The 15,869-nt window shown below is 45.5% G+C and overlaps 1 protein-coding gene across 2 annotated transcripts; it reads left to right on the top strand.

Annotated features, from left to right (window-relative positions):
- The first annotated feature begins 261 nt into the window (after positions 1–261).
- Positions 262–15,096, top strand: PHF7 (PHD finger protein 7). 2 transcript variants are annotated; one of them, XM_088022092.1, is made up of 11 exons: positions 262–510; positions 1,740–1,852; positions 2,843–2,895; positions 3,275–3,366; positions 8,508–8,609; positions 8,990–9,114; positions 9,581–9,740; positions 10,297–10,403; positions 10,876–10,992; positions 11,417–11,541; positions 15,032–15,096. In XM_088022092.1, the coding sequence occupies exons 2-11, from the start codon at positions 1,809–1,811 to the stop codon at positions 15,094–15,096; spliced, it is 990 nt and encodes a 329-aa protein (XP_087878218.1). In that variant the 5' UTR covers positions 262–510; positions 1,740–1,808. The 2 variants fall into 2 exon arrangements, with proteins under 2 accessions (XP_087878218.1, XP_027980274.1); XM_028124473.1 differs by lacking the exons at positions 262–510; positions 15,032–15,096 and adding an exon at positions 11,760–11,986 and having other exon boundaries at positions 1,723–1,852.
- The last annotated feature ends 773 nt before the right edge of the window (positions 15,097–15,869 follow it).

The raw sequence follows: 15,869 nt of genomic DNA, 5'->3' as shown, positions 1-15,869 counted from the left end.
GCGGCGCCCTCGGCGACAGCTGGGCGGGCGGCCCCGACCGGGAGTGGCGGGCTGTGCGCTACCGTGAGGAGCGAGCGGCGGAGGCGACCTCCGGCCCGGCCCCGCACCAGCCGCCCGGAAGGCGCGACATGAGCCTGGTCTGGCATCCGCGGGATGCTCCTTGAGCCCCTTCTCCGGCTGTTACCTCCGGGGGACGGTTGTGGCCACACCGACACGTATTTTCCAAATAAATCATTGTTTATTCTTGCGGCGGCGGGGCCGAACACGCTAATTTATTTTTAATTTTTTCAACAAGCCTTTACCATCCAGTGAAAGAGCTTGGTAACCGTTCCAAGGGAGCATCCGCTCGGTTAGGAAATCTCGGACTGAGCTGCTCGTGGAAGCCGGCATTTGCAACGTCCCTCCTCAAATGCTCTGAAGATTGTTGCGTCTTCCCGTAATTACCAGTGTGCACAGAATCCCACTCAAGGAACGTCTTGGTCCAGCGATGCAAAGAACTGACGTTTCAAGGTTTTATTTCTATTGCTAGATGGCCGGTATTTCCCCCCAACGACCCGGAGCCGCTCAGCAGTCCCAAAAGCGGGTCCCCTAGTGCGCGCCCTCCTCCCTCCTCTTCCAGCCTGGCCAAGTGCTTTTGTTGAATAAGAAGCCATCAAGTGCCATGACTGCTGTCTGCAAGCGCAACTCATGGGTCGGAAGAGGAGATGGAGCAAACACAATGAGAGGAAGCGTAGTCTAGTCTTAGTTTTCTGAACAGCTAGTTAGTTGCCTTAGCAGTTGTATCCAAGGAGAACAGTTGACAGCCCCTGCAGATGTTTACGCTTCCCAGCTGTGCTCTGAGGACATGGGTGCTGGAGTGTCTGTCCTTGGAGTGACCTGATTCACGCAGCTCTCCTTCGAAGAAATGCTGTCCTTCTCCCTCTCCCTTGGCTAGACACAGTCCTCCCTTCATGGGAGTGGATTTTATGTCTTTTTCAATGGTCTCTTCCCTTTCAGGGATTTCCCCATTAACCAATGAAAACTAAATTTGCGGTCTGCTGACCGTGGTGGGGGAAGGGTGGCAGGATGTCGTCTCCACTTTGGGACATTTTACTCTTGGCTCAGATCTAGAGAAAGGTTGGGAACAGACCAAACCTCAATGGCCAGCCGAGCCTGGTGACAAGTGAGAAGAGCTAAGGGGTGATTTGTCCGTGTTCTCTCTTGTCTCCCACTAGAGGGAGTGCCTGCTTCGGGCAGCCAAATTGCCAGGGGTGCCTTTTCCTAGGAAAGAGCTACCTTCTCTAAGCCTTTACTGGGTAGAATTAAGGCACCTATACTTGGAGGCAAAATGAGCCTCTTTATCCTGAGGGCTACCTTGTGCATTTAGTAGGCACAAAGAAAACGAAGACCCATTTAGTCAGGTCAGGTAGTGGTTCTGATTCTTACTCTGCTGAGTAATAGCAGTAACTCTGATCTTGGGCAAGTGCCTCTCTCTGACCTCTCTGTGCCTCGGTCTCCTTATCTTGAAAATGGGGATAGCAGTGGTACTTCCTGCACAGAGTTTTTGTGAGTTAACACAGGTGAACGGCCTAGAACAGTTTTGATGCAATTTAATATTTATTGGCTACTACTCGCCTTGATACTGGGTGGGTCCCTTTTGTTTTGTCACATGGGTTGGGAGGTGAGGTACACTGTTACTTTGACCCTGTGGAACCAAATGTAGAATTAAATTGCTGATCAAGCCCTGTTTATATTTATAGCTGGAAGAGCCTGTATTGTCCTCATAATAGTATAGAAGAATTCAAGTTAGGAGGGAGAGGTAGCAGCGAATGAAGACTGTAAAAGAAAAGAAGAAGGAACGTCAAAGATTGAGGTAGATCAGGTGACATAAGGGAGTTCGGGAGAAATTGTCCAAAGACCCATGGTATATGCTGCACTTTTTGTCCCCTTTGCGTGGTCTTGAGGGCTGGGGTTGGGGAGCATGGAAACATACACCAGTGGTCCCCTGGAAGCTGGCCGGTAACCTGTGCCCCCAGGGCCGTCCCTAATAGCAAAGTGCTGGCTCTGGAGCCCTATGCCTAGATTCATATCTGGGCTCTAACACTTGCCGACACTAGGTGACCTGGGACAGGTTACTTCATTTCTTGATGCCTCAGTTTCCGCACCTGGAAAATGTGCATCATAATAGCACCCACTTTTTCGAGCCTCAATGAATGTAGATTCATTGAGCTGATACATGTGCAGAGCCAGGAATAGTGTTTTGCAATAGGATATTCACACTCAATTTTGTATTTCTTTTTCTTTGTTTTAAAGTTTGTTTGTTTGTTTGTTTATTTATTTATTTATTTATTTATTTATTTATTTATTTATTTGACAGAGAGAAAGTGAGAGAGCACACAAGCAGGCAGAGAGGCAGAGGCAGAGGGAGAAGCAGGCTTCCCGCCGAGCAGGGAGCCCGACGCGGGGCTCGATCCCAGGACCCTGGGATCGTGACCTGAGCCGAAGGCAGACGCTTAACCAACTGAGCCACCCAGGCGTCCCTCAATTTTAGTATTTCATTCTGCTTTGTGAACATGGTGCCGCCAGAGATTCAGAGTAGGTGGCAGAAGAAACAGTAAAAGAGCAAAAGGGGGTTTGCTCCTGCATTCATTCAGTCTACACAGGTGGCACAGCCAAAGATAATTACAATCTCACATAATTCAAATGATTTGGTATGTTTTGTGCTCTCAAAAAAAATGCAATAAAAAAAGAAACTGATGTCTTAGACTTTTGATATTTTGGTCCTTCATCAGACCCAGGGAGGCATTTTGAGGGAAATATTACAAGGGATGTTGACAGGATATTTCTTCCTTCTCTTGTATAGAAAATCTGCCAAGACAAGGAGGGTAACCCAAAGGAAGCCATCTTCAGGGCCTGGTAAGAAAGACTGGAGGTTCTGTTCAACTGCTGCCTTCCGACCTCAGCAAAGGTCACCTGTGTAGGGCAGCAAACTTACTTCTCCAACTGTCCGTCCTACTCATTTCCCAGCTTCTCTAAGATCCTGAAGAACTCAGGGTCCTTGATTTTTAAATGACTAATCCAAAGTTCAAGAAACAAGTTATTTAAAGCCACTTGAGAGAAAAGTATATAAAGTGAGAAGCTGCAGCCGACTCACATGTGGCCAAAATTATATAAAGGCCTAACTGATACCCTGCAAAACTTCATCCCAACCTCCATCCTTGTCAAAATGTCCTCTTCCCAATACATGACTCTTCCTTGTGCTCCCAAAATGAATTCTTAACATTCCTTCTTCCAGTTTGCCGGCTATGCCTTCGAGAACCTGGGGATCCCGAAAAACTGGGGGAATTTCTTCAGAAAGATAATCTCAGCGTGCATTATTTTTGTCTTGTGAGTATAAGGTCCCCTTTGCTTTGAATGTTTCATGGCTTTTGCTGCACAGTCTGTTCTCTGTTTTTCGTCCAGCCTCAAATACATGGCCTTGTTTTTCTTAATAGCTTTTCTCTTTTTAAAATCTAGTCTTTAAGAAGTAATGTATGTACCTGCTATAAAATCCTGACAGTATAAAGTATGTACAATAAAAAGTTGCTTCCCAAACAGTGTTCCCAATCTTTCTCCCTCTCCTCAGAAGCACATGCTGTCAACTGTCCTTCGAGTTGTTTTTTCCCACTATGCTGTTTTTTTAAAAGATTTTATTTATTTATTTGAGAGAGAGAATGAGAGAGAGAGAGAGAGAGCACATGAGAGGGGGTAGGGTCAGAGGGAGAAGCAGACTCCCCGCTGAGCAGGGAGCCCAATGCAGGACTCGATCCCGGGACTCCAGGGATCATGACCTGAGCCGAAGGCAGTCGCTTAACCACCTGAGCCACCCAGGTGCCCAATGCTTTTTTTTTTTATTAGCTATAATTTGCATACTATAGAATGCACCGATTATAAGTGTACAGTTTGATGAGTTTTGATAAGCTCCTATATCATGGGGACGTAATGTATATCCTCGTGTAAACACAACCCCAATCAAAGTATTTCCATCACCCCAGAAAGTTCCCTCCCGTACCCTCCTAGTCAGTCCCCTCAGAGATCATCACTGTTCTGATCTATAGATTACTTTTGTCTCTTCTTATATTTCATATACATGGAATCATACAGCAATTGTAGTCTTGCTGTCTTCTACTCTTTTACTTTGAGTAGACATTGAGTCTTTTACTCAATGACAACGTTTTGGAGATTCATCCATGTTGTTGCATGTATCGGTAGCTTGTACCTTTTTTTGCCTAGTAGTATTGTGTTGTATGAATATTTTGTAAATGGCTTATTTTATCCATCTCTTGATGGACATTTGAATTGTTTCTATCTGGGGGCTATTATGAATAAAGTTGCTATGAATATTCATGTTCAAGTCTTTTTGTGAACACGTATTTTCACTTCCCTTGGGCAAATGCCTAGGAGTGGATTTATTGGTTGTGCGCTAACCGTATGTTTAACTTTTTGTGAAGTTGCCAAATCACTTTCCAAAGTGGTTGTACCAGTTTACACTCGCGCTGGCAATTTATGAGAGTTCCAATTGCACAGTATTCTTGCCAGAACTTGATATGGTCAATCTTTTTAATTTTAGCCATCCTATTAGGTGTGTACTGGTATCTCATTATGGTTTTAATTTCCATTTCCCTGTTGACTTAAGATGCTGAGCTTCTTTTTGTGTGCTTACTGGTCATTCACATATGTTCTTTAGTGAAGTGTCTGTGCAAGTATTTTTCCTTTGTAAAAGTAGATTATTTTGTCTTATCAATTTATGAGTTTTTTATATATTCTGGAGGCAAACCCTTTTTCAGATATGTGTATTGTCACTATTTTCTCCAATCCGTGGCATGCCTCATTTTCTTAATGGTGTCTTTCAAAGAGTGAATGTTTTTTTAATTTTTTTAATTTTTTAATTTTTATTTATTTTTTTATTTGAGAGAGAGAGAATGAGAGATAGAGAGCACGAGAGGGAAGAGGGTCAGAGGGAGAAGCAGACTCCCCACCGAGCAGGGAGCCCTATGCGGGACTCAATCCCGGGACTCCAGGATCATGACCTGAGCCGAAGGCAGTCGCCTAACCAACTGAGCCACCCAGGCGCCCGAGCAAACGTTTTTAGTTTTGATGAAGTTCAGTTTACCAATCTTTTTTCTTTTATCATTAGTGCTTGTTGTGTGTGTCCCAAGATATCTTTGCCTACCCGCTGAATTACCTTGATGCCTTTGTTGAAATCAATTGACCATATATCTGTGGATCTGGTTGATTTATTTTATGTCATTGATCTGTGCATCCTCCTTACAACAGTACTGCACTATCTTCATTATTGTGGCTTTATAGTGTCTTGAAATTAAGTGTTATACGTTCTTGAATCTCTCTCTCTTTTTTTTAAGATTTTATTTATTTATTTGACAGAGAGAGACACAGCGATGGAGGGAACACAAGCAGGGGGAGTGGGAGCGGGAGAAGCAGGTCTCCTGCTGAGCAGGGAGCCCGATGCGGGGCTCGATCCCAGGACCCTGGGACCATGACCTGAGCCGAAGGCAGACGCTCAATGACTGAGCCACCCAGGCGCCCCTCTACAATCTTTTTTAAGATTGTTTTGGCTATCAGGTCCTTTTCCATATAAATCTTACACCTAGCTTGTCAGTTTTTCTTTAAAAAAAAAAAAAAACCTGTTGGGATTGATATTGGGATTGCATTGAATTTATAGATCAATTTGGGAAGAATTGACGTATTGAATCTTCAATCCATGGAAGTGATATACTTCCCCATTTATTTGGGTCTTTTAAAATTTGTCTCAGCAATGTCTATTTATTTTTTCCTTATTTTTTATTCAGCAGTGTTTTTTTAGTGAAGAAGCCTTGCACATCTTTTATTAAATGAATGTGTAAATATTTTGTGATTTTTATGCTATTATAAATGGTATTTTAAAATTTCAGTTTCGGGCGCCTGGGTGGCTCAGTTGGTTAAGCGACTGCCTTCGGCTCAGGTCATGATCCTGGAGTCCCGGGATCGAGTCCCGCATCGGGCTCCCTGCTTGGCAGGGAGTCTGCTTCTCCCTCTGACCCTCTTCCCTCTCGTGCTCTCTATCTCTCATTCTCTCTCAAATAAATAAATAAAATCTTTAAAAAAAAATAAATAAATAAAATTTCAGTTTCAACTTTGGATGTTGGTATATATAAGTGCAGTTTATTTTGTATGTTGATTTTATATCCTGCAATCTTGTTCAGTTCACTTATTAGTTCAGTAGTTGTTTTTATTTTTAAATTTTTTTGGTAAATGCCTTAGGATTTCCTGTGTACACAATCATGTAGTGTGAATAAAAACAGTTCTATTTCTTCATTTCCACTCTTTCAATTCTTTTAATTCTTCTTCTTGCCTTATACTAGGTAGGGCTTTCGATCGGGTGTTGAATAGGAGTTACAGGAGTAAACATCCTTGTGTTACTCCCAACATTGGAGGATAGCATCCAATTTTTCAACATTAAAATATGATGTTAGCTGTAGACTTTTCATCAGATTAAAGAAGTTTCCTTATATTTCTAGTTTGCTGAGGATATCATGAATATATATTGAATTTTGTCAAGATGCTTTTTCCGCATCTATTGAGATGATCATTTTTCTCCTTTATTTTGTTTACGGGCTTGTTACGTCAATTGAATTTTTAATGTTAAACTAACCTTGCATTTCTGGTATAAACCCTGCTTGATCATGATGTATTATCCTTTTTATATGGTGCCGGACTCAATTTGCTAATATTTTGTTTCATTTTTACACCTCTACTGGTGAGAAAGACTAGTCTGTGATTTTCCTCTCTTGTAAATCCTGTCTGGTTTGGGTGTCAGGTCTTGGTTAATCTCAGTGCCTTTACAAGCATACACATTTTCAACATAAAAATAAACATACTATATACAGTATTTTGTATTTTGCCTGTTTTTTTTTTTTTTACCTCTTAATACTTATGAAGATCTTTCCACGTAGAACATATTGATCTAGTTTTTTTTCTTTTTAATAGCTAATCGGTATTCCATGGGATGGGGGTACCAAAAAGCATTAAAACAAACTGCTTTTAAAGGACATTTAGATTATTTCTAATCTTTCACTATTGATTTTTCTGTTTATAGAAATAATACATGCTCATTGTAGAAAACATTAGTAATACTTAAAAATATAAATAAAACAGAAATCACTCATATAGTCCTAAAGCCCTGAGAAAACTAGTGTGGAACAGATACGTTTTAATCCTAATTCAGAACATATAGCTATAATCCAAGGGTGTTCAAGTCATCTAACCTTGTAGGGTCATCTTTTCTATAATGTCAAAATAAAATAAGCTGGGCCCCCATTACACATTACATGTAATCACTGTAGGAGGTCCAGCACCCTCCCCATGTTTTTGGAAGACTCTCGGGGTGGGGCTGGGGTGCTGACGACCCTCCGATGTACCTGCGCAGACCTAGCAGTTTATGGGTACATGAACGGCTTCGCGGCCTCTTCCTTGATTTTCCATTCTAGAATCTGCTTCGGGGGCTTTTCAGAAGCAAAGGCCCTTAAAATTGTGTTTTTAAAGAAAAGTTCAATTCCTCCCCTTCCCCAGGCCCTTAAAATTGTGTTTTTAAAGAAAAGTTCAATTCCTCCCCTTCCCCAGTAGGGCAGAATGGCTACAGTCGGGAGATTTTATTTTATTTGGAGGGAGGGAGAGAGAGAGAGCACGGGGGGAGGGGCAAAGGGAGGGAGGGAGAGTCATAAGTAGACTCTGTGCTGAGCATGGGGCCCCATGTGGGTTGCACCCCACCTCACGACCCTGAGATCAAGGCCTGAGCTGAAACCAAGAGTTAGACACTTAACCAACTGTGCCACCCAGGCACCCTTATAGTCAGATTTTAAAGCCCTGTTTGCCTTCCCGTAGAGAACACACTCTGAAAAGAGTATTTATCTTGCACTAAGGAGCAGTACAGGGGGCAGGGGAAGAGTGTGGATTCTGTGGGCCTGGATGTGAATGCCAGCTCTGTTGCCTCCTTGCCGTGTGGCCCCAGCCGTGTCACTTACCATCCTACACCTCAGAGAGCTCCCCTGTAAGATGAGGGTCACAATAGCATCTGTCACAGGGTTGTAGTGAACATAAGATGAGTCAATCTACAGGGAGTGTTTCCCCAAAGGGCTCAGCACAGAAAAGCAATCCTCAGTAAATGAGAGACAGTGTAACACAGAGGTATGTTAGAGCCCAGGTTCTGGAGTCCTGTGACCCTGAGCAGATCACATAATCTCTCCTATAAAACGGGGATGATGACAGTACCTACCTCCTGTCGTTGTTACAAGGATGAAATGAGTTAATATTTGAAGAGCACTTAGAGCATTGAATGCTGTATAAGCCTTTGTTAAGTAAATTATCCTGTAAATGCACGTATATCCCACCGCGCTCTATATTCTAGCTCTCTTACCCTGTCACCCTCCTCACCCCACTGCACTGACTCACCCATCATCAATGTTGACAGCCTGGTTCTACTGCTCCCCCAGATCCTATCTAGCAAGCTGCCTCAGAGGGGCCAGTCCAACAGAGGTTTCCATGGATTCCTGCCTGAAGACATCAAAAAGGAGGCAGCCCGGGCTTCTAGGAAGGTTAGAATCCCCCAATATGGGGGCCTCGGAGTAGGTCTCTTCTCACACCTCTCTGATCGTCCCTGTTTCTGTTCTTTTCCCTAGCTGCTAGTTCAGAAGTCAAAGGACTCTTGGAGTTCCCAACAGGTCCTTCTCTTAAGCTGCATGCTTCTCTGGGGTGTAGTATCCTAAGTGAGGAGAAGGAGCAACATCCTAGGGGGAAAAAATAATTTAATGCTGCTTGAAGCTCAGCTTCAGGGTGCCCCCAAGAACTTTCAGGTCAACTGAGGAAAGGAAATGGCTCTTGCTTCCTAGAATTTCCATTCCATAGAATGATGTGCTGCAGAATGTCTGTTTGTCTTTCTTGGGGCCCTGAGCACTGCCCGGGATCTCATTTGCAGATCTGCTTTGTGTGCAAGAAAAAGGGAGCTGCCATCAACTGCCAGAAGGATCAGTGCATCAGAAACTTCCATCTTCCTTGTGGCCAAGAAAGGGGTTGCCTTTCACAATTTTTTGGAGAGTACAAGTGAGTGATGAAGGGGAAAAGTTGGGCTGCCCTTTTGCAAGTTGCTCTTAATTAGGCACCAGTGAAATCAGAGTCCGGTTCTCACAGGCCTGTTTTGATTCACTGGTGAATCTGTCCTACCATTCAATAATGAGAAACAGTGTCCTGACTTGGCGATTTCCCAGGGCTTCCTTCTTGCTTCCCAGCCCCTTCTTAAATTACAAGCAGCTGCTGTTCTTAGACAGCTGCTCAGAGCTCAGCAGGGCTTTCAGGAACAGGAGACTGTGGGGTTAGTCCCGGGAGTTTTGCTCGGTGGGGGAACAGCTGTGAGAAGGCATGTGGCTTTTCCCCCTCCCTGCTCCTCCTCCTCCCCGTGAGCATGGAGGTTCGCTGGGCATCGGCCTGGGTGGCTGCCCTTCCTAGGCCAGGCAGCCGGAAGACTGCATCAGTGACAAACCAGAAATCAAGTCTGTTTGTTCTGCCTCAGATCATTTTGTGGAAAACATCGCCCAACACAGGACATCCAATGGGGGAAGGCAGGGGAGGAAAGCTGTGTCTTGTGTTGTGAAGACTTATCCCAAGCAAGTGTCGAAAATATCCAGAGTCCATGTTGTAGTCAAACTATCTACCACCGCAAGTGCATACAGGTGGGCCTTTCTCCGCCCTGGGGACCTTCCACATTTTCTCTAGTTCGGAGCACCCTAGGAATGCTCAGGCCGTCTTAGCTTCTGTGTTCCATCCTGGAGGCCTATATGCAGGGAAGGTTCCAGGCAATCAGAGGAAAGTCAGCCCAATCTCTGGTCACCCCTGACCTGTAAGACCTCATCCGTGATAACATTTAGACTGAGCAAAGTCCTCAGGAGGGCTAGAGCAGACAAGCTGGAATGAGTCAAGCAGCCTCAGAATCAGCCTTGCTTCCTGGGACAGAAGGAAAGAGACCCTTGAATGGGTCAGTACTGCAGGCCCCACAGCCAGAGATGACAGCTGAGCCACTCCTGGGAGCTCTCTCGAATTGAACGTGGTCTCTGGTCTGATGCCTGGGTCTGCACCCCTCCCACTAGCCCACCCGTAGCCCGTTTATGGAAATCTCCCATCAAGCTCTCTTGGCAACATCCTCTTTGTGAGATGAGGGTTGGGGTGGAGAGAAGGTGATCAAAGATGGTGTTTTTATAAGCACAACGCTCTTCCATGTTTCTCTTACAGAAGTATGCCCACACATCGGCAAAACATTTCTTCAAATGTCCACAGTGTAACAATCGAGAAGAGTTTCCTCAAGAAATGCTAAGAATGGGAATACATATTCCAGACAGGTAGTGGACACTCGAAGGCAGGAATTGAGCCAGGGAGTGGGTTGCCTAGATTTCTAGAGAGGAGGTGAGTGTGAGGTTAGTTCAGAGAATGAAGAGGCAGCCCAGGCACCGGCTTATGGCAAAGAGGGAGGGAGTGGAGGGAGGGCTTGTGAGTTATCAAAAGAAAAGGAGGTGGGGGTGCACTGTGGGAATGGGGTAGACATGTTCCTGAAAAGGGTGCTTGGGGATCAGAACTCCCTGGGGGCTGGTTCTTGAATTCCAGGGTGGAACTAAGAAACCCCCATGTTCCACTCATCCTGCGTCCACCCTCTCCTACTGCCAGACCACTCAGCCCATCTTGTTTAAGGTATTCACGCAGCCTGTTGAGCTCTTTTGCAGTGCTAGCTTGAGTTCTTTCTAGTTCCTCCCGGGTAGACAAAGGTTTCACCACCAGTTATGTGCCCCTTACTCACTGTTTCTTTTCCCACTGCAGAGATGCCGCCTGGGAGCTCGAGCCAGGGGCTTTCTCAGAGTTGTATGAGCGCTATCAACATTGTGATGCCCCCATCTGTCTGTATGAAAAAGGCAGAGACAGCTTTGAGGAAGAAGGGTAGGGAAAGACTCCTTGCTAGAAAGATCTCTCATTGGTGCCATCCTGGAGTTAGACCTTGGCCCAGTTATCAGGAGCAAGAAACTTGCTCTTGTCTACAGACCTCAGGGTGAACCCAAGTTCTGTACTTGACCAGCCCAGGACTCACTCATGCACAAGGGGACAGGTTCCTACAGGGTCTGCTCCTCCTTGTGCCCAGTGGAGCAATCCTTGGGTCCGGTTCCTTTCCAAATCCACCTTTCAAGTATCTGTGCCTAAGTGAGGGTCCAAGGATTGGCACTCAGCCACAATGGGTCCTGGGTAAAATGTACAGTGAAAATTGCCTGGGAAGCCCTCGGCAAAGGCCTGGCCTGTAGCAGACATTCTGAGAGTGGTAGTGAGTGTAATATTTGTCCCCACAACCCTTCCTTGGCTTTTCCTGCAGGAGGTGGCGCCTCATTCTGTGCACTACCTGCGGATCCCACGGAACCCACAGGGACTGCTCCTCTCTTAGATCCAACAGTAAGAAGTGGGAGTGTGAGGAGTGTGCACCTTCCGCTGAAGCCGCAGGTGGGACCGGAGGGGTGGTCTGGTCTAAGAACTTGGGCGGGGGCGGGGGCTGGGGGCGCCTTGTGGTGCCTGGGAAAGGAGGAGGGCATGCCACCGGATGGGGACTTGGAGTTGGTGCCTTTGGTTCGGGAAGGGAAGTGGCTAGGGAGGGGCTCAAGGACCTGAGCCTGGAGAGACAGGAGGCCTGAGTCTCCCTCTCCGCTTTTCCACCACCACAGACTATACACCTGAAAACTCAGGTGACATCCCTTGTTGCAGCAGCACCTTCCTCCCCAGGGGGCATTTCTGCAGAAACACCAGCCTGGAAGGGAATCCAGGCCCTTCTTGGACTGATTGGCCAGGACCTTCCTTACTAGAAAAGCCAGAGTCCTCTGGTGGCAGGAGGGGCCACTCCTGTCGGTCCAAGCGTGTCAAAATCTCTAAGAGCTGCAAAAAATCTAAGTAACAGCTTCTGAGTAGTCGCTGCCAAGCACATTTTGGGTATGAAGCTGTGCTCCTCCACCGGGTTTGAGGGAGGGAGCCCTCTGGGACTGTGAGACAAGGAAAGAGGGCCAGCAGTGAGAGCATGAACCAAGGAAAGAGAAGTCCCAGGGGAGCGTGAGGACAGAGTGGAGTCCAGATGCCAACCTCGGAATGTGTTAGCAGTCATGAGCGCGCCTCTGCTCTTTCTGCCTGGGCCCTAGAGAGCCTTCTCCTCTTCTCCCACCCTAATCTGCTTCTCATATGCTGCTTCTTACTTCACCCGTGTTTGTTATTATGCAAATAAAGGTTTTCTCTCCATCGGTGTCTCCTTACAAATTCACTCTGGAACTTAGCATCCTGAGGAATCTGGAGGGTAGAGTGAGGAAACAGAAAATGCACCCTTCTAATCCATAAAATTCAGTGAATAAATGTAGAATTTTCAACTTCCAACATAGACATGTTGCTTTGGAGGGAAGCAGTTTGCTGGGAAATTAACTTTATGGGTGGGGACAGAGATTTCATCATTGCACAAATAAACACAGGCCCTCACCAGGGAGGTGAGCCAGCAAAGGAGGCCATACTGGACTGAGAATAGGCCACCATTGCAAGGCTCGGGGCCCTGGACTCAAACAGGGCAGGGACGGCCATGCTCACACTGGTTGGAAGGACTCTGTCCACTGCAGGCCGTGTGGTCTGCAGCATACCTCCACCCAGAACCTCGCTGCCTGGTGGCTCAGGCAATTCCGTCTCGGGTAAGGGAACCACGCCAGGACAGTTGCATTAGGCAAGGCAGCGGGTATGGGAATCTGGCAGAAGGTCTTGGGAGAAATTGAATGGAACCTATCTCACATATTTTTGTTTTTAATGATTCTGTGGGATTTAGATTAGCAGGGGAAATCAGGACCATTGCCAGATACTCAGTGCTCAGGGTCTCACTGAGTCATTGTAACCCATGGTGGAGGACGGGGTTCTTGGTTCAAAAGTTGCTGAGCCCTGGAGACTTCCATCCTTGGTGTTTACAGCGATCACTTTCAAATTTGACCAGATCCACTTGGAGTCACATGGGGTGTGGGGTAGGGTGTTTGTGTGTTTTTGTTATTATCAAAGTATGCAGGCAAAGTAATACAGAATTTTAAAAGTCAAGAAGTACTTAAAGGATTATAACGAAAAACAGTCTCTTGTCTTATCCTTCCCTACCCTCAATCCTGCTCCTTAAAGGCAACTACTGTCCGTTATTTTAGCCATTTCTTGATTCATTAGTCTTAGGCGTTACTGACTTCCGATTATGTCATGTAAGATCTTGCTCCTTTAAGACTTTCCCACTTTCATTCTCTCCATCTTTTATAATTGCATCACAGTTTTTATTGAATTAACCTTCAGTGATTACATTAGTAACCTTCAGTTTACTTGCTATGACCATGTAAATGCTGCCCACCTCTGAGCCAGGCAGTACACTAGGATTATTTTTCCTCTCCCATAATTGGGTTTTTTTCCTGAAATGAATACCTATCCCTTTTGTATTTGCTCAATTTGTTAGGTACCTATGGCTAATTCTTCCCAAATGTTCCACATGACAGTTGCCTCAAAATACAATCTTCCTCATAAGCCAAACACCAGATCACTATTAGCTGCACTTCTTTTCTGAAAGACCGGCCTCCGAGAGCCTACTCCTGAGCCGGCTTCTCACTGGGCCTCCTGCACAGCTAACACCCCAGGGCGGCCAGCACCTATGCCTTTTCTCTTCCTTTTCTCTCCCATGATTTTGATGACTCAATGCTGTGCTTCCTAACCTGGGTTTCCAGGGACACCTTGTCAGAGCTCTGCAAGTGACTCAGTTTTTAAATTGTGGATTTTCATTTCAAAAACAAATGATATTTTACCTATCCTAAAGACTCAACTCTTGGAGTGATAATTCACAACTGCAAGACACTTCCAAGATTAAGACTTCAGATTCTTAATCTAGAATTTCTATAACTTGGGTCACCAGGCATATTCTCAGACATCTGGGGTAGTATCTTTCCCTTTAAAAAGAATCCACTTGGAGGGGCGCCTGGGTGGCTCAGTCGGTTAAGCATCCGCCTTCGGCTCAGGTCATGATCTCCGGGTCCTGGGATTGAGCCCCACATTGGGCTCCCTGCTCAGTGGGGAGCCTGCTTTTCCGGGCCCTTCTCCCTCTGCCCCTCCCCCCACCTCGTGTGCGCACTCTCCCAAATGAATAAATAAAACTTAGGAAAAAAGGATCCACTTGGATACTACTCAAGTGTGAGAGACACCATCTTAACCGAAAGTAGTGGTCCTCTGGCAGTACCTCTGGAATCCAGCTGCAGTGGGTGGGAGGTACAGCTTGTGGTGGGGGGAGGATGAGCGTGCTTTTGTCACTTATTCAGTTGCCTGATCTCTGGGTGCAGTTGACCTTATGGATACCTAGAAAACAGTGTGTGTGCGTGTGCGCGCGCACACACACACTCCTCCCTATTAACTATTTCTTCATCTCTATACCCTGTACTCTCCATTGATTTTAATAGCTGACTGGAAAGTCCCCAATTTTGAAATGTTCTATTCTTCACCTAATCAGTCATTCCCCACTAAATAACTGGGTTTTTTGTCTTAAGTGAACTTTTAATTAAGGATAGTCTTAGATCTACAAAAATTGTGAAGATAGTACGGGGATTCCCCAAATACCCCAAACCCTATTTCCCTCCTTAGTACCATCTTACATTAAAGTAGTACATTTTTTTTAACGTTTTATTTATTTATTCATGAGAGTCAGAGAGAGAGAGAGAGAGAGAGAGAGGCAGAGGCAGAGGGAGAAGCAGGCCTCCCGCCGAGCAGGGAGCCTGATGCAGGACTCGATCCCAGGACCCTGGGATCACGACCTGAGCCGAAGGCAGACACCCAACCATCTGAGCCACCCAGGTGCCCCTAATATAGTACATTTGTAACAATTAATGAACCAATACATTATTTTCAAACCCAGAGTTTATTTAGATTTCCTTAGTTTTTACCTAATGTCTCTTTTCTGTTCTAGGACCCTATCCGGGAGACCACGTTGCATTGAATCATCCTGTCTCCTTAGGTTCCTCTTGGCTGTAACAGTTTGTCAGATTTTCCTTGTTTTTGATGACCTTGACAGTTTTGAGGAGTACTGGTCAGGTATCTTGAGAGCCCTCAGTTGGTATTGTCTGATGTTTTTCTCACAATTAGGCTAGGGTTATGGGCCTGGGGGAGGGAGACCACACAAGTAAAGTGCTGTTATCACATCATATCCAAGTTACCGACTGTCAGCATGTCTTCCACCATTGATGGTGACCTTGATCAGCTGGTGAGGTATGTTTGTCAGGTTTCTCCAGCATAAAGTTACTTCTTTTCCCCACTTTCCAGACTGTGCCTTTTGGAAGGAAGTCGCTCTGTGTAGCCCACAATTAATGAGTGGCGATTTATGTCCCCTCCCTCCTTGCGAACAGAATATCTACATTATTTGGAATTCTTCTGCATGGGAGATTTACCCGTTCTCTCCCACTTATTTATTCGGCCATTCGTTTATGTCAGTCTAGACTTAGGGATTTGCATAGTGTATTCTGGGTTATAATCCAATACTGCTTGATTTATTTTGTTGTTCAAATTATTCCAGCTCTGGCCATTGGGAGCTCCTGAGTCCTTTTCACATACCCCCATTATTGTGTGTTTTGTTCTGTTTTGTTATTTTGGTTTTGGGGATTTTTTGGGCCCTTCTTTACTTTTTGGCACTACAAGATGCTCCAGGCTCCTCTTGTGTGATTTAAATACATGTTTTCACAAGGGATCCGTCTGTTAGAATTAATTACTGTTTTATAACTTAGGACCTGGAACAGATAGTTCGCTTGGGG

Source organism: Eumetopias jubatus, unplaced genomic scaffold (assembly GCF_037043125.1).
Source record: "Eumetopias jubatus isolate StellerSeaLion01/CBP00866 unplaced genomic scaffold, mEumJub1_p1.0 scaffold_1, whole genome shotgun sequence".
Taxonomy (NCBI): domain Eukaryota; kingdom Metazoa; phylum Chordata; class Mammalia; order Carnivora; family Otariidae; genus Eumetopias; species Eumetopias jubatus.
This window is presented reverse-complemented; position numbering and strand designations above follow the sequence as displayed.